At 39.5% G+C, this 22,746-nt stretch overlaps 1 protein-coding gene across 2 annotated transcripts; it reads right to left on the bottom strand.

The window, feature by feature from the left end:
* Nucleotides 1-443: 443 nt before the first annotated feature.
* LOC137187306 (adhesion G-protein coupled receptor G5-like) lies at nucleotides 444-21,842 on the bottom strand. Of its 2 annotated transcripts, none has more exons than XM_067596115.1 (15): nucleotides 21,276-21,842; nucleotides 12,620-12,692; nucleotides 8,512-8,771; nucleotides 7,908-8,094; nucleotides 7,613-7,649; nucleotides 7,238-7,316; nucleotides 5,602-5,724; nucleotides 5,361-5,477; nucleotides 4,577-4,619; nucleotides 4,355-4,461; nucleotides 4,088-4,203; nucleotides 3,704-3,966; nucleotides 3,513-3,612; nucleotides 3,012-3,286; nucleotides 444-1,989 (listed from the first exon to the last, which is right to left on the bottom strand). In XM_067596115.1, exons 2-15 carry the CDS (start codon nucleotides 12,681-12,683, stop codon nucleotides 1,868-1,870), a joined length of 1,893 nt encoding a protein of 630 aa, XP_067452216.1. In that variant the 5' UTR covers nucleotides 12,684-12,692; nucleotides 21,276-21,842; the 3' UTR covers nucleotides 444-1,867. The 2 variants fall into 2 exon arrangements, with proteins under 2 accessions (XP_067452216.1, XP_067452224.1); XM_067596123.1 differs by having other exon boundaries at nucleotides 3,704-3,963; nucleotides 21,276-21,838.
* Nucleotides 21,843-22,746: the final 904 nt, after the last annotated feature.

Genomic DNA, 22,746 nt, shown 5'->3' with positions numbered 1-22,746 from the left:
TATAAATCTACAATTGCTTTTCAGGCCACATTGGGGGAGGTGATGCCTTGAGAACACTCCTGGTTTGGGGCCATCTTTTATCACACTGTGACCTGACATGCTTCTGCTTTGGGTGGCAGTGTAGATAAAAGTCTTGTAAGAGAGTAAAAATAGGCCGCTTTTAAGTTTTTCTTGTGACCGTTAAGTCAGCTTCTTCCAAGATAGTACTGATTATCATGATGTCGAGGGAAAAGAAACCGTGAGCTGTAGCAGAGACATTGACAATTTCGACGGCAAACAAGCAGCATGTTAGAGAAGAGAACAACAAATGTCAAACCCTGAGGGAGGAAACACACAGGCACAGATAAGAAGGAGGGACGACTGAACAGGAAAACAGCAAGCCTCGAATGTGCTTACTTTGCACTGTCATACACACACACACACACATTTAGACAAACAACCACTTGTTCCTTCTAAACAAAAAGATTTTTTTTATTAATTCTCTATATATATCCACAAAAAACTCAAATAATTCCAGACAAATTACAAAAGTTCACAATAGAAAACAAAAAAGTGCAAACATCACAGTATCTAAAAGTTCACTTGAGGGTTCAGCTGGAGATGATAGTAATGCTTTATTAATTAAATTACGTAGGCAGGAATTTGAAATTTATACTTTAATCAGACCACATTCTGCTAACCTAATATAGTTTAAACTGTGGTTTCATTTAAGTGCCTTTTGGTCCATTTTGAATTATTGTTTTATTTGTATTACATTGACTGAAGTTCTGGAACAATCTCAATGTTCATCCTCTATAAAACATTCAGCTATTATTTTACAATACAAACATACTGTATATGAAATGTCTTATAATGCAAATTACAACAATAGAAAAGATGACTTCTATATGAGGCGGCTTGTATAAACAATAAGCAATATAGTTTCCCATTCACTGAGGTTCTATAAGTACATTTTTAAAAGACTGAAAATCAAAAGTGCTACTTTAAAAGATTTAAAGGACCAGTGTGTAGGATTTAGTGGCAGCTAGCAGTGAGGCTGCAGATTGCAACAAAATGAATACAACTCCCCCCCCTCCCCCTCCCCATCCAAGCGTGTAGGAGAACCTACGGTGGCTTGGAAAAACGTGAAAGTCCCTCTCTAGAGCCAGTGTTTGGTTTGTCTGTTCTGGGCTACTGTAGAAACATGGCGGTGCAACACAGAGGCCTCTGTGGAAGAGGACCTGCACTCTATGTAGATAAAAAGAGCTCACTCTAAGGTAACAAAAATACAACAATTCTTATTTTCATGGAAATATATACTAATTAAATCATACTTATGAATATTATATTCCATTTCTGCCAAGTCAGTTCTGCTAGATGCCACTAAATCTTACAGACTGGTCCTTTAAAAATAGCTACAAAACAAAGTACAAAATTAAAAAGCTTATCTACGGTTCAAGAAATGACAGCAATTCGATAATAATATATATATTTTCTTTACAGCTGATATAAAAGCAATCACAGTGCAATAAGCTGCAATTATTAAATTTCCCCATGTTTTTTTGTCTGGAATGAAGATTTATATTGTCTTCATTTTACATTTTTAAAATCTTTAATCCCTAATCTCTTTCCCTTCTTTAACTAGACCCAGTCTAGGTATTTTACATATACACATATACAAGCTCCAGGCTTGTATTATGAGTCCTGAGTGATGGTTTGTGTTATTTCCTCTCCACTGACCCAGAGTGGAATCAAGTAATCAAGTCGCTTGTCAAATGGCACCAAGAGGTAACTAACTGATGGTTGATGTTAATGCTGGTACATGACAAACTTTAACTGCTGACTTTGAGTCTACCTGTGTGACACGTGCCACATCCTTTTAATCCATCTAGCTCTTCTCCTGTAGCATATGATGTCTGGTGGATCCGGTGCTGGTACTGCCAAGGCCAGAGCCGCCAGCCTGTTTCCGCATCCAGTCCAGCATGTAGAAGCGCAGCATCAGGAGGAAGCCTGGGGGGACAGATCAGAACCAAGATTCATTTATTTTCTCTTCCTTCTTCAGCTTTTCAGAATCAATCTACAGCACAGTGACTGTGAGTCTTTCAGCTACACTGATTTTAGTTTAACTCAATCAATAAAGGAAATGCACATACTCACTAGAGCATGTACACAGTGTTTGGAGGGTGATTTTGCTTCTGTTGTTTGTGAATGCTGCCTTGCAGACGTCTGATATTCTCTGTCTTCTATTACATTTATGAACTTGGACTTGCTTAAGTTATGTAGTTTTTCAATAGGCTTTGTTTTGTTTTGTTTTTTTCCACTTAGTTACAAAGTGTGTGTTTCAGGGGGAAAAAGGATTCTTTCTTTTCCTATGAAATGTATTTAAATCTTTTAATCTTTTCAGTGATATGTAATTTAATTGGTTATCAATAGGAGAGAACTTAGAGTAGTATCTGGTAAAATTAAATTAAAATTGTGTGTACTGTTTGCATGAAGCTAACTCATAACATAATGTCTCATGGAACAACTGTGAATATAGGGCCATGCATACTCCAGATGTGGGTCTAAGCACTTGTGTTATTAACTGTCACATGTTAGCAAGTTGGTATAGAGAATACTATTTCTGAACTACCAACGTGCAGCAAAAACAGGGTTAATAAGTTGAGTTTTTGGACGTGAATCAACAATAAGTGTGCTGCATGTCAGAGGAAACAGCTTTTCTTCTGATAGGCACCAGTAATAGAAAGCCTTGATTAACCATGGCCATTGTCTCATTCTCACACTGATACAATGGACCACTGGCTCCCAATACAGTCAGCAATCTCTTGGAAAACAATGAAAATAACTCTGCCCAAAACCTGACTATATATAGTTAAGCCTTCTGTGACAGTGGTAAAAAAATATTGTAAAACTATGCAGCTTGTCATTGTTCATTCTAACTCTGTCTTCCTTTGGATCACCATATTTGCCTGTGTGACAACAATGCCAAGTCTGGTGGCGGCATATGATGCCAAGAAATGCAATTCTTCTACCTTGAAATGAATTGAGGATGCAGGAGAGGAAGAGAATGCAATCAGAGAGAGGTGTGAAGTCCAGGAAGGTGAGACCCCAAGTTGTCCCGAAGAGGCAGCTGAGGCCCCAGATACTGAGAAATGCGACACGGTTCTGCTTCCATTCGTTCCTGGTGTGAATCTCCCTGTAGACCAGGACCAGCATCACAATGCCCGAGATCACCAGGATGGCCAGGACCGTCATATTGGTGAAATAATGCGCCAGCCAGGCCTTTTTGTTGTTTTTCATCCAGCACCTGGAAACACAAGATACCCTTAGAGAAAGAAAAGCAAACAATCCCAGAATAGTTTCCAAATGACTTATTTTTTTCTGAAACTGACATGACATCACTCCTCTACTGTCAAAACAAAACAAGTATGTGGACTGTGATTTATGATACTGGCTTTTATTTGTACATTATCCAGGCATTACTGCGTATGTTTCTCTATTTCGAGTATCATTGTAATAATAATCTTGCTTACATCAGATAAGGATTGGATACGTCATCGCTTGGCACCACCTCTCTCACGCCATAGACGTCACCTACTGCAGCCAGGATGATGATAGGAACAGCAGGGAGAACTGGAAAATACATTTTAAAGGTTATACACACATTACTATCATGTTTATCTTAATGTACCTTGAACTAAGAAATGTTACTTAACACACTCACTGTAGCCGACCAGGTTCCAGATGTACGGCTTCGGGGAGGGGTTGAAAACCATGCAGACCAACCAGAAGGTGTGGAAAACCTCTATGCCCATCCAGACAAAAGAGCTGAGCAGGGCGTAGTGAAGGGCGGCCCCCACCCAGACGCACACACCCTGCCCTCCCACGTTGGCCAGGATCCCAGTGAAGAAGAAGAGCAGATTGAGGAGGGTGAGGGAAACAGCTAAGCCCAAGTGGATGGGTATGGACTGCTCATTAGATCGCCTGCTAGAGGCGGGAGAGAGACAGAGAGTGAAAGAGGGGGGAGTGGAAATGGGTTTGTCGCATCATTCTTAAAGATCGTTTGATTTTCTGATACGCTGCATAAGCTCTGAAAAAGTAGTGTTACCTCCTCCTGAAGAGGAAGATGATGAGAGCGATACAGCTGATCACAGACACGGCGCAACCCAGAGATGTAATAGTGGTCAGTGCCAGGAGGTGGCGCACTGGTCGAGCCTCCAGTTGCTGTCATGGTACACAGAACAATGAGAGGAGAAACAAGGCCTTTGAACATCTAAATATGCTGTTCATGCTTCTCTTCATATGTATTTTTTGGTGTGTTTCTTCTTCTTCTTCTTGTATAAAAAAGTATCAGTGTATCGGCTGTATATCTCACCACCAGGACAGAGAAGTAAGTCATGTGGTCACAGTGGCACTCGGTGTGTTTTGGTCCTTTCCCCTGTGTCTCACACCCGTCAACCAACCAATTCACCTTCATCGGATCTACACAAAGAATTGAAACATACTTCGTTATCATGTATGGGATCGAGAGAGAAACCAATATATGTTATGTGAGAAATTTTGTGGGGGTTTTTTTAGTTAATAAGGGGGTTCTAACCTTTCCTGGTGTCCCATGAGACACATTTCCTTGAATGTGTTTTCTGAAATGACACAGAAAAAGAGATGTAAGCTATTATTATTATTTCACATGAAGACAGATGCTACAACATTTACAGTCATATCAAGAAAAGGTCAGGTACTTTGTAGTAAACACCGCACAGCTCAAGTCACGGTCAAAAAAACCCGACATGTCAGGTAGCATATTAAACGGTGGGTTTATGTGCGAAAGCGTCTTGATTGTCTTAAGCGTATAAACAACACCATCTGTTTTCACAAGATGTGAAGTAAGAAAAGAAAAAACCTCAAGTGGTTTTTGTGTGCTCTCTGTGTTGTTTAGGCAGCTTGAAACAGACGTCATGGAACAGGAAAGGAGCATCTATTTTCCTTTTTTTTTTTTTCAACTGTGTTTGCAGCAAACCAACATTTGAGCGGTGTTAACGGACATGTACAGCACAGACATTTGTTAGAGTTGTGTTTGTTACAGCAAGGGTTTAATTTTGGCAGAATTTAAGGAAAAAATATCCAACTCCACTCACAGTAAAGGGCTTTCCATGCTGTCTGTGTGATCGATTCATAAAAGCACCTGTGGCCACCATTAAACAGTGAGCAAAACCACCAATTTTCCCTTAATTAGTTAACAAAGACAATTACATTCACTGTTTGTAGCATCAAATGCTTGAATTTTGAATGGGAGACTTTTTGCACCACATTTTAAACAGTAAAATCTGAAAGTATAGATTTAGATGATATAAACTCTCATTCGCAAAAGCAAGCGGACTTACAGGAATGACATCATGGTGGAAACTGATCTTGATTGGCTCAGGCAGATCTCTGATGACCTCGTTCTCCACGGTGATTCCTACCACGTCATTGAGAATGATGCCCTCCTCGTGACCCTCCTGAAACACACACACTCACATCTTTACCTTCCCACTCGTACAATACAGTCTACATATTCACATACAGGAAGAGAAGTGTCTCTTCTGTGTTGTGTGTGTTGACAGAGAGCAAACAGAGGCTCACCTGGAACAGGGAGTTGTTTTTGAAGAAGGTGCAGACTACTTTCTTATTGTTCTTTGCAGCTTCTTTTAGAGTAGGGGGCAGATGGACAGAGGTAACGGACTCTGGAGGAGCATCTTTCATGACCTGGAAAACAGAATATATAGAGTGAAGAGAATACATGAAAAGTATTCAGTTTAATAGATGTAGTAACATTGCCAGTAAATTCAAATGTTTTCACATTAAAATTGTGAGAGAAATCAATGACACGACTTGTTCCACCCTGCTGCTCTGCTTGTGAGAGTGTACATCACAACCTCATGGTGTACACATTTGTAATGAGTAGATCTGCCTGTAGATTGCTACCTATGGCTGGGTACTTACACAAACGGATCTATTTTAAGGTCATTTGGAAGAAAAAATGTCAGCTTTCCACATCCATCCTCTACTTGCCAGTGAAATGCTGTTATCTGTCTCTTTCATGTGGCTAGCCTCTCATCTATTTCCTCATCTCCAGTAAATCACCGTGCTAGACTTGAATGAAGCTGTTGAGAGAGTTACTCATTCACTGGGTTAAAAACCTCCTATAAAGTAAGCCAATGATTAAAAAATGGACGCACACAGTCACAGATGTGTGGCAGTCTACCAACTAGAGCAATGTTATAGAGGGGAGGTGAGTGTAGGTCCTCTGTAGCCATTGTAATGCTTCCTAAGTGCAACTAGAGGACAGATACACAGGCTGTGAGTTATTTTCTGGATTTATTAAGCACTTTGCATGTGATTTAAGAGAATATATTAAGCTATATTTTAATTGTCCATCTTTAAACAGATAAACTCTCATTCTACCCATTGCTGCCACTGAAGAGGAATTATTTTATACTTTTCATATACAGAACCAGCTCTAGAAATATCACTAAATTATAAAGTCACTACTAAAAAATAAGCAACGCTACTACTACAACTACTAATAATGCACTCTGAGAGAACTGCTGTGTCAGATGCATGATGAAAGACTCTTCATGGTACCAGTAGGACTGCTGTGCAGCTTAAATATTTTTGAAGAGGACCATGTGATGCAGTTGAAACCTACAAAAAGCTTATAAGTGGCCATTTGAGTTAAGATTATTTTGCTACAGTGATTCATTTCACTTTCAGTTTACGTATAAGAGGAAATGTGCTTTATTTTTTGAATATGCTGCTAAAACACAAGAAGGAACCAGTGGGGTCACAGTCATGCTGATGTAGTCTGTGTAAACCACATCATATTTACTGGTAAGGCTGGCTTCTTCTGTATTTTTCTTACTCTAGACAAATACCAAAAATGAATTCATCCTACTAACTGTGTATCCAAAGTAGTGCATCAAAAATAGTTCCCAACAAATACGCTATTTACTTTGGTAGTAATGTTTGCTAAAAGCTGTTTTAGGAAATTGTTTAGTCATTTAAAAAGTGAAAGTATGTATTTGTCATCTGTTTTTAAAGATTTACATCTTCAGTAGAAACCAGTGAGCTGGAGGCTGACCACATCTTACAGCTCAGGGAAGATGAAAAGTATTGAGAGATGGACTAATGTACAGCTGGTTTTGGTCTTTTCATTAAGTCCTGGTCTCCTTCTGAATGTGATAATGAGTCAACTCCTCTTTTTGTGTGTTTGTCTTACAGGCGAAGTGATGTTGTAGCCTCTGAAATCCTCCTTCATCTCCACCTCAGCGCTGCGAGCACAGGGGGTATTCTTCAACCTAGACACACACATTAACACACACCACCATAATTTGACATGATAAACTGCAGTTTGAGATGGCTATTATAAAACAACAATTGATTTTTTAACCCTAACACAGTATCAAGTTTAGTATCCTGTTTGTAGTCAAAGTTCGTTTTTTTCACTGACACTTGATTACACAAAGCCTCTAGACATTGGCCTCAGTAATTAAGACAAAGTCATATGAGGAAGGATGTTGACTAAAACACCCTGTCATGCTACTACGACAGTTAACGTCATGGCATATTTGAGATTAAAGAGAGAGGAAATTACATGTTGTCTTCCTGGCTCGTATTAGGACACAATGTTTCTGCAAAAAACAAGAAAGAAAGCATAGTTTTGACATGTCAAACACAATCAAAATCATTTGGATCATCTTTGGATTTTGAGTTGAACAAATCCATCCATCCTTGCATACATTTGACTGGACAAAGGGGAATTTTAACAATTAATGTGGAGAAACTGACTTTTTGTAGTCATCAATAACACAGAAAATCTTCACTTTACTTATAAAGAATAAAACTTATTCCATATACAGGTGAGATAGATAACATTAATCCTTCCTTACTGCAGCTATTGTGGCTTCCATTGAACACGTAGGCTGTCAGTGTTTTATCGGTGACTAAATCACTTTTGATCATTCCATTGACAATGCCGTAGGTTGCTTCTGGGAAGTTTTGGTCATTAGACAGGTCAGAGCAACAGGAGTCTGGCAGGCCAATGGGCTCGCATAGAATAAAGTTCTCTCCTCCAACCTGTACAACAAATAAGAAAAGACAAACAACAACAAGCTGCATTATGCTCTTCAACAAGGAATTAAGCTACTGTAGAATATACAGTGCAAACTGTACACATTCACTGTTTGTTTTATCATTTGCTGCTTTTCACTTGGTATTATCTTGATAATGCATCTGCCAACAGCAGTTACTTTTGTTTTCACACTATCTATATTGTAGGAGGATGACTTCTTGCTATCCTCCCACATTGAGCAGGTTTAGAAAATGTATTTGTCTTTGATGTTATGGAGCCAGATGATCATGAAGACATACGGTGTGCCTGATCACTCACGGGTGATAAATCTGGGTTACATTAGCTTTTGAAGGTGAGAAGTTGCTGCATGCAAACATACTCCACAACAAATCCTCATCTTGCCTTCTTCCGCCTTTTGTTACCTGCAATTTCATCTGGTCCAGCAATGGCTCCCAGTACAGACAGAAGCGACTTTCCTCCCTTGAATTAAGTCCATACTGGTTGAGGAGAATCACCTCAGACCGTGCACACTGAGCCGTGATCTGTCCACTGATGGACAGAGAGCTCTCATTGGCTGATATTAAGATCTGATTACAGCCTGTTGACAGGTTGATGTTCAGGCTCAGGGAACCACTGCCATGTCGCCAGGTGCCACAAAAGTCCCCGTCATTTTCACTTGAAACTGGTGGATGGAGAGACAAAAAGAGGTTGACAAACAGTAGCTTGATGTTTGGTTTTGTATTTGAAAAATGACTGAAAATACATATTCATTCTTAATAAGATATGTGAATTCAATTTTGACACAATGGTGTTTTACACATAAACCCACAGACACACAGATGAGCACTCAGCAAGTAAAAAAGTAGCACCATCCTGACACACATTTTTCATGTGTAGAAACATTCTTATTGACGCAAATAATGGTCAAGAAGATTTTGGGCTTGTGAAATTATGTTAAGAAAGAAACAAGCCTGTGGTTGATCATCCTTTCTAAACCTGTGAAAAAGATCTGCATGAGAAAGTCCGCACATATCAACAGTGAGTTTACAAAAAGACTCAGAAAAAAAAACCTACTATGTGTGAAACTGAGAGTGAACTTACTGTGAACTATTTCAATGAGTCACTGGTATGTACCATGTATGTACGGTGCAAATAGAGGTTAAGTCCATTTAATTATAGAACACATTTTAAAACAACAAATGTTGACCAAAGTGATTTACAGTGAGATGAGAATTACTATCAAATAAAATCACAGATATAATTATGAGGATCAGGAGGTAACAAAGAAACGCTACAGGATGTTATTCCTGCCAGCTGTACAGTGACACCCTCAGTGTCCAGAGAGGGGACCACTCTGACAGTGAAGACATTATCCATCACACTGCCATTTGAACCCACACTGTGGTCAGAGATTACATCCGTAGTGATAAGAACTACCAACTACAAGTTTAACTCTCTAACGCCTGGGACACACTGGATGTGTGAGCAGCGCGCGTGCGTCGCGGAACCTCTTGCTTTTCATTTCAGCGCCCGTGTTAACAGGTAAGAGCAGCCACACAGCCTGCTGCGTCGCTTCATCTTGAGATTCGAGGTCTCGACTATTTTCTCCATGTGACGCACGCGGTTCTCAGCAGAAATAGACCGGGTAACGAGAAAGATAAGGCTGCCAGTGGCAGAAGCGCCACAGCAGATGCGCTTCCTGTGTGGACGCTGCAAGCATGAGAGATGCAGCGGTTCAGCAATGCACACCCACTAATGAGGTTCACACATCCAGTGTGTCCCAGGCGTAAACAACAAGTTAAGAGATTAAGCTCTATTCTCGGTCCTCACACTTGAGAACTTTGTATGTGTGTTGGAGGCATAGTGCATGTCTCGGGCACGTTTTGAACGGACACTACAGTTCATCCGATCAACTTCAACTCAACACAAAATTGTTGACTCCAGATATTCTGCATGTGAAGTGTTAAGGGAACATTGGTAAATTATAGCATCTACTGATAGCCTGTGTATGAGGCATTTAGGGAACATTGGTAAATTGTATCATCTACTGATAGCCTTCATCTGAGGTGTTTAGGTAAATTGTAGCATCTACCAATAGTCTGCCTGAGAGGCATTTAGGGGACGGGCACAACTCTCTCTAGGTATTGAAAAATCGTCCTGTTCTGAACACACATGTTTAGAACGGGCACTGCAATAGTGTACACTTAATTCTAACATCCATGGACAATCATGCACATTACTACCGAAGCAATTCCACCTGACTTGCACTAATGTACAGTGTATTATAGCATAACATCACTGAACAGTGTATACTCAGCAAATAGTATATTATAGTTATGGTTATATCTCTAGTCTCTATTCTATTTATTCTTTAAATTGTATTTGTTTCTTTATCTACCTTACTGTTTTTGTATTTTGATTAATGTCAAGTGGCTGCTGTAACATTTTAATTTCCCTTTGGGATTCATAAAGTACTTTGTCTATCTAATGAAAGCATAGGATAAAAAGTTTGGGATGAATTTGTAACAGAGAATTTAACAGAGAACAGTGGCGTGCCAGCTGACTTCTGGTATTTTTATGGCTGGGCTTGTCTGTGGCGTACTTGAATACGGGGCGGGATCAGAAAGAATACATTATCATACATTACGGGTGGCCCGTGTTAGAGGCCGTGACAATCAAGGCCAATAACATTCGCTACTTTCATCCCTTTTAGACAAAGGGCATTTCCTGTTATGCACTGGCAGTTTGGAAATCATGGTGAGAGCTCTTCAGAAACTTAGTGTTTTCTGGGGCTTGAAGAGTTTCATATATGACTACAGCAGCTCACATAGATTGATAAGAGCGGCTGATGACTCTTAAGTAGAATGAAATGTTCCATGGGACTGTGTGAACTGTTTTCAATGTGTCAGTATTCAACACAGCTTTGGATTTGGATTTGGCTAGAAACTGAAAAAAAACTTAAGTGGTGGATGTCCTGTGTGTAACTGTGGCTTGACAGTACGCATCATCGCTCCAACAGACCCTTTTCACAACAGATTTGTTGAAGCAAAAAGTGCACAGGTGTAAATAATAACACTAACAATGGCTCCATTCTAATAAGTGTCCCAGTAAGCCATGTCAGTGGGTGAGCGCTGGGACTGGCTCATCTACATGGAATGCAGCCCTCATTAATGTTATCAATTCCAACTGTGCTTTTACTGCTTTGACAAGTCAAAATGGAAAAGGTCTATTAGATGGAGAAGAAACAGATACCTGCCACCAAAAGAGAGTCACCAGAATAAAGGAAATGCCTTCAGTATAGTCTACTAACTGGTCTTAATAAGAGATGATGGTAAGAATTACTGATTCATCTTAACGTTATCAGAATAAAACAGTATTTTTCAGTGTCATCGCATCAGCTGAAAGAATATAGAATAAAGGTGAAACAGACGAGCAAAACTTAAATAAAAGGGTGATTTTAGAGAGGTTTGTGTAGGCGAGATTTCGTAAACCTTTCTGGAAACCGCATAGTTGCAGACAGCATGACAGACGCGGTCATCCTTAGCACCAAGACTGCAGTGCAACATGAGTGACTAAAAACCCACAAAATTTGCACTTGTGACTTAAAGATGTGTGCATGTACATGTGTGAACAAGTAACTTCATGTGGTTTTTTTTACAAGTTTATGAAGGGAGATATTAGGGGTGCGCTAAAAAAAAAGCGTTTCACATAAGAATCACAGTTTCTATCTCTGTCGATTCAGAATCCATTCAGAAAATAATGTTTTATTCCTCTCGTTCACCGGCTTTCTCTCCACCACAGCTCATTTTCCTTGTGCACTCTCTGGCTTGCTCGACCACTGCTTCTCTCTCTCTCTCTCTCTTGTCTTTTTGAAATGAGTCGGGAAGCCGTCAGCAAAGCTTTACTTTTAACATTATCAAACAAAGAGAAATGTCCTCCCCTCTTCCTAGTAAAGTTTTTGTCATACGGCGGCGTTGTGCAGCGTTACAGGTTGCGTTTCTCCAAAAGTTGATTGTGGTTCAACTTTCTCTCTGTGGCCCCCAACCCTGCAGCCTAAGTGCACAACACACAACCTGTCAGCCTGCCAGCTGGTTACCTTTGCAGCTAAATATAGCAGGCGGCTTTTGTTTGTTTGATTTTGTTATTTGAAGTATGAATTTAAGTTATTATTTGAAGCTTTACACTTAGTTTGCAATCTTTGCAATCATTTTTATTTTTGTATTAAGTATTCATTTTACTCTTTGTCTCAGGGCCGCTTTGGTTTCCTGTTGACTGAGTGTACTACAGGAAAACTAATCTTACTCTGGTTGACACTGTTGTTTATTTTCTCATCTGAACAATGTAAGCAAAACTGAAAGTTTCCATGTTCCACTGTCGCATGCTCAAATGTCCTCTGTGGTCCAACCAAAAGACATATACATACAGACGTATGCATCAGGCTGGAGCTGCAGTGTGTAGCAGCACAGTTTTGACGCTGAATATGAGGATCAAACAGCTGCTTAAGATGATAAAGTCTCTTTTTCATCTTACATGTGGAGTGGAGGATGATTAAGATGAAGCCAGCCCTCAGAGTATTGGTCAGTCGGAGCTCCATTGGTGACAACTGCAAGAGGTAAGCACAGGGAATGAAATGCAGCTGTAAAAAAGGAACAAATACATGGTTTATTTCTGCATATAGGCAGGGAGAGCAGTCAGTAAGCACATGAGAAACTCCACCGTTGAAACCGGCTGCTGATAAAGTGGAGGATTAAATGAAAAAGCATGGTGTGCATGTGCTGCCTGTACAAATAAGTTATAATTATGTATCCAAAGGCAAATTCCAATAAAACACAGGCATATCCCTTACATTCTTTCTATGTGCAGACATACATCCTGTATGAAACAAAAAGTCCCTATCTAAAGGCAACACAGGTTTGACATCATAAAAAGTTTTATAAATAATATTTTCCTGCACTGTTATCTATACTCATATCCATGAATACAAATGGGTTCAGGCTCAATATACACAGTGACCTTTCTGTGCTGTTATCAAGTCTTACCCTTTAACTTGCAATCACACAGCAACAGTTCATTTTTTTCATCATGCCAAGTTTCAAAGAAAAGAGTAACATAGTTGATATTGACTGTTTCTATATTAACCGCAGACATTAAGTAACTAAGTTCCCCTAAAAAACTTCCACTTGCAACATATTAGACTGAGAACCAAGTGAACGTTATCAGACACACATTTGTCAATTAACCACACACGTCATTTTCAATTTCTATCAAGTTCTGTGTGAGAGAACCCACTGTAACCTGGTTATACACTACATGATAACACAAGTCAATGATTCCTGTCAAAATGATTGCTTCTCAAAGTTCTATGATGAATGATCATTTACTACAATAACATGATCTCAATTATTTTGGTCTAATTTGTTATTTTATATTATTTACTTTTATATACATATATATATAATTTATTTCTCTTTTTTTTCATTTAGTTTTTATTTGTTTTTCAGCTGAATTATATTGAAAGTTCGAGGAAATGTTAAAAAGTTCAATAAATGCATGATGTTTCCAAAGTCAATGAGTAATCGTGTTACATAATCTCAGTGTTGACCGAAATAATTGTGATAAAGATTTTTGCCATGATCGAGCAGCCCTGATGTACAGTATGTGTGACAACGAAAAGTTGTGTAAAGAGATGTAGCCTAGGTTTTGGAGGGGAAATGGAACAGTCGTGGTTGTCGTCACAAGACAGACAGGAACCGGCTGAACCACAGACATAGCAAAAACTGCACAGTCTGTGGGGTCAGTAGCCTATATATAAGTAAGAGACACACACCTAATACTCGAGACAGACCTAAGCCTTGAACAACCAAGAAGCCACACACATACGCAGACAATTAAACAAACACACACACACACACACAAACTACAATGAATTTTGTGCTTTATAATACTTCACCACTTTAACAGCTTGTGCATCATTTACTGATTTAACATTGCAACAATGCCATTTTCACTGGTTTTCACCGGAGTGTTTAATTAAAAGTGTGTAAGATTTAGTGGCATCTAGCGGTGAGGTTACAGATTACAACCAAATGAATACACCTCCCCTCACCATCCCCTTCCAAGCATGCAGGAAACCCTACAGTGGCAGCGAAGCTCTCTAGAGCCAGCGCTCAGTTTGTCTGTTCTGGGCTACTGTAGAAACATGGCGGTGCAACATGGCAGGCTCCATGGAAGAGGACCCGCTCCCTATGTAGATATAAAGGCCTCATTCTAAGGCAACGAAAACACGACGACTCTTAGTATCAGCTGATTATACACTAATGAAAGCATGTTATGAATATTATATTAGGGATGCTCAGCAGCCACACAATTCTCCGTTCTCTATTTGGTGTTGTCAGGTTAGGTTAACCAGTTGTGACTAACTTTGGAGCTGTTTCACTTTTCTAACCACTTGTGCATTTCAGTTCTTCAAATGCAATATTGCATATTCTTAGTTTTATCATTTCCATACCTATTTACAACTTATTTGGGGTAAAATCAACCAGCATAACATACAGTGTGAGACTGTGTTAAAGATGGACAAACAGCTCAGAAATAAAAGATATATTCTGGGGAAGGTGAGTAATCTGTATGTCAGAATGACTTGCTGTACATAATATACTATTCTACTGAAGAAAGGACAATATATAAATACTAATAACTTTGACTTGAGGATGCACATGAGGATATGCAGCCTCTGTAACTCTGTGACATAACATCATTTGGTTGCGTTGTGGTTTTGGTACTTCTCCTTTAGATGACTAGAGCGGCATTAGAAGATTAGGGAAAGCTAAGGTGTGACTTCACAGTGGTTTATGAAGAGGAACTAATGTTAAACACACCCGCATGCACGTACATACAGTCATGTTTCCAACAGAGGATATTACATTGACTTACATTCATTTCCTGGAGATTAACCTTAACAATATCCAAAACATGCCTAACCTTAACCCTTACCTTAAAAAAGGCAGCTGTGGGCAAAAGCGGCTTCAGTTTCTGCTCCTTTGTTAATCTGTGACTAAAAACTCAGTGAGAGGGTGTCAAACTTTAGTCTTTTCAAAGTCTTCTAGTGTATGGTAGGCATTAAGTATTTACAGCTACAGCACTTTTACTGTGGAGCTCCTGAGACTATTTAAAGGAATCCATTGTAAACATAAACAAAAGCTAAATAAGCTTATTTTATTACAACAGAGGTTGCAGCCCAGAATGGGGTCAGACCCAACTGGCTTGAAGAGTACACAGTCAAGTGGTCCTGTGGTGATAACTGTGGATACAAATGCGGTGGTGGTCTACTACATCATGTTATGCAGAAACCTGGTGTGGTTTCAAAAGCACAAACCTACTTATCAGGCAGAGGAAGGTTTTGGAAATTCAATTGAGAAATGTGAGAGTGAAAAGGTCGTTCTTTAACCCTGAGTTACAAAAACTGAAGGTCCACCTACTAGCTTTTCAGAGACCTTCAAACGTACCTCATGGTATTCATCAGCAGATGGGAGTTGGCTCTGTTGTCATGGAGATGTCATCTCCATGACAACTGAGCAAACCATTTCTTTGTCTATTGATAAAATAGAAAAATAGATCAAATGACCAGGTGGGAATATCTGTTTTTGGCTACTCCAATGATATAAATACCAGGACAAGGAAATGTGAATTTGAAATGTTACAAATTCGTAACATTTCAACATCATCTGTAATGCAATAAAAGCCACTCTTCATAAAACATTACCTTGGTAAGATTCTTACTTCTTGTCATTAGTTTTTTTCAACAGATTACTGAGAGGATGTTATGATAAAGACAATAAATGTAAAATGTTTTCACAAAATAGTCAGAAATGATGTAAAACTGTTCTGGTTTGGTTTGATAGCTACACATAATTGAAACAATGTGATCTTTGGCGAAATTTAGACCAAACCAGGATAGCACGGTCATTTTTTGGGGAGGAATAATGACATATGACTCTACAACAGTCATTCAGCATCACACTGGTGGTGAACACAGCATTAATGTGTGACTCACGTCAGCCTCAACCAGTTTTGCCTCAATACGTCTATCTGACTATAGATAGTGTATTGATGAAGAGGGCTTCCAGTTCCACTGAAGGAAACAGTAAACCAGTGTCACCCCACCCACAGAAGTGTGAAAAGTGTGAACACACAGTGGAGCTCTCAGTTCTCAAGAGAAGGCAAAAATGTCCCCTACTATCTTCCTCAACACAAAACCCTTCTGTGTGTGTACAAGTGTGTCCCCAATATGAACGTCTGTAATCTTACTCTTTCAAAGAAGTGTATTTACTGCAGGAAAAATACATTACTTTTGTGTGTGGCTTGATGACAGAACCATTATTTGCTGTTTCTCAGCTCAAACACTACGTTTTCCCTCTCTCACACTAGATTTCAACTTGCTGAAATGGCATGACATGTAAGCTAACCCTCTCTCTACCCCCACACCCTCTCTATTGTCCCAGCACGGCGCCCAGGCATCAATTCAGCCAAAGAATTTCCTCTTTTCTTTCACTTCCCAGCTCTTACGTGTGTGTGCATGCGCGTGAGAAGCACGGACCAAAGACTGGCATAAATTGCTGTGTGTGTGTGTGTGTGTGTGTGTGTGTGTGTGTGTCATGTGCAAGACGCACACTGGAATGCTGCTCGCATAGCATTTCTCATTTTTCAGAGCCCGACCTACTCATTCTGAAACTTGTTGCTTCAGTGCACCTGTCACTCCTACACACTAATAAGGGATGATATTGGGCCCCGACATGTGTTTATGTGTGAAGGCATGCAAATCCTCCAGTTACCCACACATGTGTGAACGAGATAAGGCCCCGTAACCTCCTGACCTCTTAGTCTGTCACTTAGTGTTTTCAAATAAAAAATTCCCATGTATCTTCCCATCTCTGCATTACATAGGGGTATGACTCACACCGTCACACTCAGACAAGCTTGCCTCTATTAATCATCTTCACAAGTCTTGTTTGACCACACGTACAGTGACATGGCAGTCTAAACAAGGTGTGATACAGACAGCAGAAAATAGTGACAGAGAGAGTGGGAATCAGACTGAAAGTAGAGCAGTGAATCAACTCAGTTATGTCTGAGACAATTAAAGATTTATGGTGGCTCACAAGCGGTACGGGTCTAGGGATGGCAATGTCAGTCCATCAGTCCACCACTTTGGTCCAGACAGAAAGATCCCAATAACTACTGGATGGATTGTCATTTGGTACAGACATTCACAACCTTCCTAGAATGAAGCCTATTGACATTGGTGACCCACTGAATTTTCCTATAGCCCCACCATGAGGTTGACATTTTGTGTTTTAGTGAAGTATTTCACTAATGGATTAATTGTCATGCAATTTGGTACAGATAACCATGGTACCCAGATGATGTATCCAACTGACTTTGGTGACTTTTCATCTGCTTTACAATTGTGCTTCAGAGGGAAATATCTCGACAAATATTGGATGGATTGTCATGAAATTTGGTTCAAATTCCCAACAGGATGAATTGTAATCACTAGAGTTTTCATCTTGTGCCATTAATGGCTTACATTTTTAATTTGTCCAATAGTTTGTTTGGTTTATGACCACATACCTGCAAAACTAAGCTGTACTTCATGTTTAGGGATAATGTTTAGTGCAAATATTAGCATGCTAATAAGATGGTGAACATGGTAAACATTATACCTGCCAAACATAACTCGTTAGCAATGTCACTGTGAGGATGTTAGCTGATGTTAGCATTTAGCTCAAAGCACCACTGTAAGTACAGTCTGACAAAACCGCTATAAGAGGTGTACTGTAGACTCGTATGCTGCTTTTAGTACGTACTAACATGCAGTATGCATACAGTATGCATACAATTAGGACATACTACTTTGTCATAACATTGTGCCTTGAACTTTGACCCATTTGCTCATACATCCATAGTAGGCTGTAGTGCAAAATTTGAATATTGTTGACAAAATGGTTTGTGCTTGAATGCATCATCTGTCTGTGCTCTCTCAGCGGCTCAGTCAGTATGATGTAGCCTATCTTTCGCTGTGCAGAGGATTGTGGGTCAGAAAAGATAAAGGTCAGATGGGAAGTGATTTCTATCAAAAAGGTGATTTGGCTTTTATGTAACAGCTGCACCTCAGATCTTGATATCATCATACAGGAAAAGCTGTCAGTACTGTAAAGCCCCTTAAATATACCACTTCCTGCACTTCTCAGTGATTATAGCACTTGAATGTCAATTCTTCTTGGATGGTTGCAATTGCTTATTTAATGTCTGCTGACTGCTCACCTGAATGATATATTGTGATTTTTTCAGTTCTTTTTTGGGTCTTTTCTCCTGCAATAAGTCGTGGCTTGCAAAGCACATTTCAGGTACAGCTAACAATAAAGAAAAAGAAAAGTTTTCATCATTGCCTTACACACACATTTAGATCAAATGTGTAATGTGGATGTTTTGTCCTTTTAGTCTTCCTTCGCCCTCCTGCAAGCAGCAGAGTGAAGGCGCAGAGAATGTGCATGGAAGAGTAATTCAGGGAACAAAAGCTGCTCTTTGTTGTCATGGCTTAGAGCTGAAGTGACAGCTAGCGTAAATGAGGGTCAAAGATCACTGGCCAGTTCGGAGGCTGTTTAAGCCAATGGTTAAAAGACATGCACACATACAAACAGCTCTCACTCTCTGTGCAACACTGGGACAAAATGACAGGCGAGGCACAGAGGTTACAGGCCACTTTGAAAAATTATATTTCTAAATTGTCATATGAGTAAATTTATTGCAGCAGAAGATTCATAATGCCCACAATTTGATAAACCGGGTTTATCGTCTGTGTCTTTGGAGTAGGAGTAAAACAAATTCACCATGTAAGGTAGTAAAACGACACACGTGTTTCATGACCACTTTCAGGAAACAGTCTCTTCTCACTTTTTTTTCTGAAATAACACTTTGACCATATTTGTCTTTTTCATTTGTCAGGACTGTGCGATTAGCTGAGCGGACCACAGTAACCGCACTGCCCTCCCTGCAGAGCCTACACAACAGGAGGTGCGTAAGCAGAGCTAGGAGGACAGTAGAGGACCCTCACTACCCCAGCAGTGGACTGTTTGTGTGGCTGCGATCAGACAAACGCCTGCACAGCAACAAATCACAAGGTGAGGGACTGAATAAGACTGACTATCAGAGCCATGAACAATGAACAATCAACTCCCCAGCACTTTCACCTATGTATATTATACTATACTCTGCACTACTGTCATTCAAACACTGGTTCCACCTTATCTGCACTGTTTACTATATAACCATATTTAATATTTTGTATATTTTGCTAACTTTGTATGTTTTGTCTCTTTATCAATAGTATTTTTTATTGTTGGCTCCATTCATAGATATAGGTATAGATTTTGTGAATATTAGCTTAGCTTTTATAATTTTTTGCACTTGCATTTTACACTGTCTGGGAGTTTGACACAACAACATTTCACTATATGTACTTGTATGCATATGTGACAAATAAAACCTCTTGAATCTTCTTGCAAAAGGAGCCTCTGAGAGAAGGTTACACTGTGCTCCAATGTTCTGAACTGCTGCCAACATGGTTACAAGATAAGATTTGTGTTTGTTTTCTTGAGTCACAATACAATAAGCAGCTGGCATGCTGTGGTCAACATGTTGATTTACAGCATGAGGTATAGCAGTTCAGGACTTGTGTTGGAAAACTGCAGGTTACAGTCATATACTGAGCGACTACAGAGGAAGCTTCTAATTGAAAGTATTTACAATAATGTGGACTTTCTTCCTTTCACCAGCATGCAACAAACACTAAAATAAAACCCGACAGAACTGTGTCCAAGCAGGAATGAGCATTAAAGTCTCTGCATGGGAATGTTTCAAGTTGAAGTCAAAGGCTAGACAGAATATGGCTGATGTGGAATGCTCCCTAGGCTACATTTGTGTGTGGACCTTGCATTCTTTGCGATAGCAGCGTAGTGATGCAGTGCGCGTATTTGCTTGAGTGTTTATGTGTTCCTTTATCTGTATCTTGATGTTCTCGGTGAGGAAATTGGAGGAGCAGGTGGAATGCTGCAGATATTTCCTTCGGGGCTATGAATAAATCAATAAAACAACACACACACACACACATGAACAGACATATGCACAGACAAAAGCCAGCATATTATTACGCTTAAATCACCCGCAGCGTGGCCTTAGGTGCGGGTCACAAGGTTCAGCTTGCCATCAGGGGCTTTCTTTTCCTCATTATGAAAAATGAAGTCAGCACAAAAGAGAGGGTGTTTCTGCAATGAGTCACACATCCACTGCAATATTTGCATTTCACAGGAGAGAGGGGTTTAAAAAAAAAAAAAAATCTTTCTTCATGTTGTCATTTCTTCACTTTCACCAAGTGCTTCGCTGATCTGCAAGTGGTGGTTTATGAAATATTTGAAATGAGACAATGCCCAAAGGTTTTGGGTTTTTCACACTTTTTTTTTTCATTGAGTGCAGTCTTTTGATTGTGCATCAAGGCAATGCCAGGAAACCACACAGATGTATATGTATGACAAACAAAGTAGAGCACCGTTTGCACCCTTTGAAACCCGCCTTTCAACACCAACATGAACGCAAACATCAAGCCTTGGCACAACCCTGTTACTGTAAACAATAATAAGGATAATAATAAGGATGCCTTCATGACCCCACCCCCAAACACAAACACACACATACACAAACATTTTTAAAAACATTATTGCCTAAAAAAATATCTGATATATCTGATATATATCTGAATATATGACTAAAGGGGGATTTCACTGCAAAAAATGAGGGAGTGAACCTTGCAATTTTAATTTTATTAAATCCATACCTGGGAAAAAAATGCTAATTTTAATCACACACAAAGGCAGCCTCAGGTTCACATACATTAAGGATACGTTACAAATAAAATTTGTCGTAAGAATATTTTCAAAAGACACGATATGAACGACATTATAGTTTAGTATGAATACTATGAGAATTTTTTAAAGTGCAAAAAGGTCACCAGCGGAGGTGCTAATGACTATCAAACGAGCTCAAATTAATTTGGGGTACTATATAGCCTAGCTTGTGTCTCAAAGCTAACGTTAGCGATAAAGTCTTTTTCTTCTTGGGTGTCTTGGCTTACCTTAAGTAGTTTTCCTGTGAGTAGTCGAGGTTTTTTTTGTCTCCTGCTGTAGACTACCAGCCTTTCTGATGCTCAAAGCCTCCAAACAAACCGTCTCCCACTGTCGCACACAAACTGGACCCCGCAAGAAATGAAAAAGTAGCCCAGGCAGCGTTAAATACACACCGCGGTGACAACCAGGGATGGACGCTCAAATTCAGTAAATCACATAAACCGATTCAGGTTGACTACAAGGAGGATAAAAAATAAAAAAAAACTTAAGACTTATTCACTTGTTGTTTTTCAGGTCGTTTCTGGCGTTTTAAAAACACTTGAGACTGTTGGAGGATATTTTAAAAATGGAAAGTCCTGAGAACAAGACCCCTGCCAACTCGCAGCGCTGACCGATGACACCTCTGCTCGGGTACGGACTTCGGCGGGTGCGCGAGATGTGATCTGAACACAGTGTATGGATCTGAAGCACCAACGACAATAGAGGCATTGTTTCCGGTCAGGACTTTCACAATACATCTGTGACTTATTTATTCCCCGTGTTTATCTTTGTACAGATGACCCTGTAAACATTTCGGTGAAGTTTTCAATATGCTTATTTACAGCTAATATAGCAGACAAATATAATTTATAGCGGTGGTTCTCAAAGTGGGGTCCAGGGACCCCCAGGCGTCCTTGAACGGGTTCCAGGGGTCCCCAACAAAAAGGGGAATCATTTACTTTCACTATAATTCCATCCATAATTAATACAACGACAGAATGAGACTGTTATGGTCATGGGCTTCATACACTTTCTGTAATAAAACATCTAAAAGCAAAAATCTTATCAGATGGGGGACCCTTTGACAAAATCTTATCAAATGGGGGTTTGTGGTCTAATTTGTGTCAGTTTAGGGGTCCTTGACATGAAAAAGTTTGAGAAGCACTGACTTGTACTATATGCAGTTCTCTAAACCTTCCAGTATTAGATATTATTGGTTTGCCAAAACCATAGTTTCATATAGAGCCCCAGACAAAATGCCATAAATGATTATCAGATGAGCTACTGTTCAATAAAATTAAATTTAGGGCTGCACGTAACTATTATTTTCATTATTTTCATTTAATCAATTAATCTGCTGATTAGTTTCTCAACTAACTGATTCATTGCTTGGTCTATAAGACATCCAAAAAAATGTCTTCAAATGTCTTGTTCTGTCCTGGCCAATTCTCCCATTTGAGAATCTGGAACCTTTAAATGTTCAGTATTTGTGCTTTAAAAATGATTTGAATGATTAATCAATGATCAAAATTGTTGTCAATTAATTTTCTGTCTTTCTGATTGACTAATGGTTGCAGCTCTTATTCAAATGGAGTGTATGCGTGTGTGTGCTTTTAGTTTGAAAGCAATGCCGTTTACCGGTTTCCTCCTACTTTCTGCGTCTCTGTTTCACTTGACAGCTGTCAGAACAGCAAGGTGTGGAGGACAAACCTGGAAACA

This window comes from Thunnus thynnus, chromosome 1 (genome assembly GCF_963924715.1).
Source record: "Thunnus thynnus chromosome 1, fThuThy2.1, whole genome shotgun sequence".
Taxonomy (NCBI): Eukaryota; Metazoa; Chordata; class Actinopteri; order Scombriformes; family Scombridae; genus Thunnus; species Thunnus thynnus.
The sequence above is the reverse complement of the archived record's forward strand: the minus strand, read 5'-3'. Positions and strand labels throughout refer to the sequence as shown.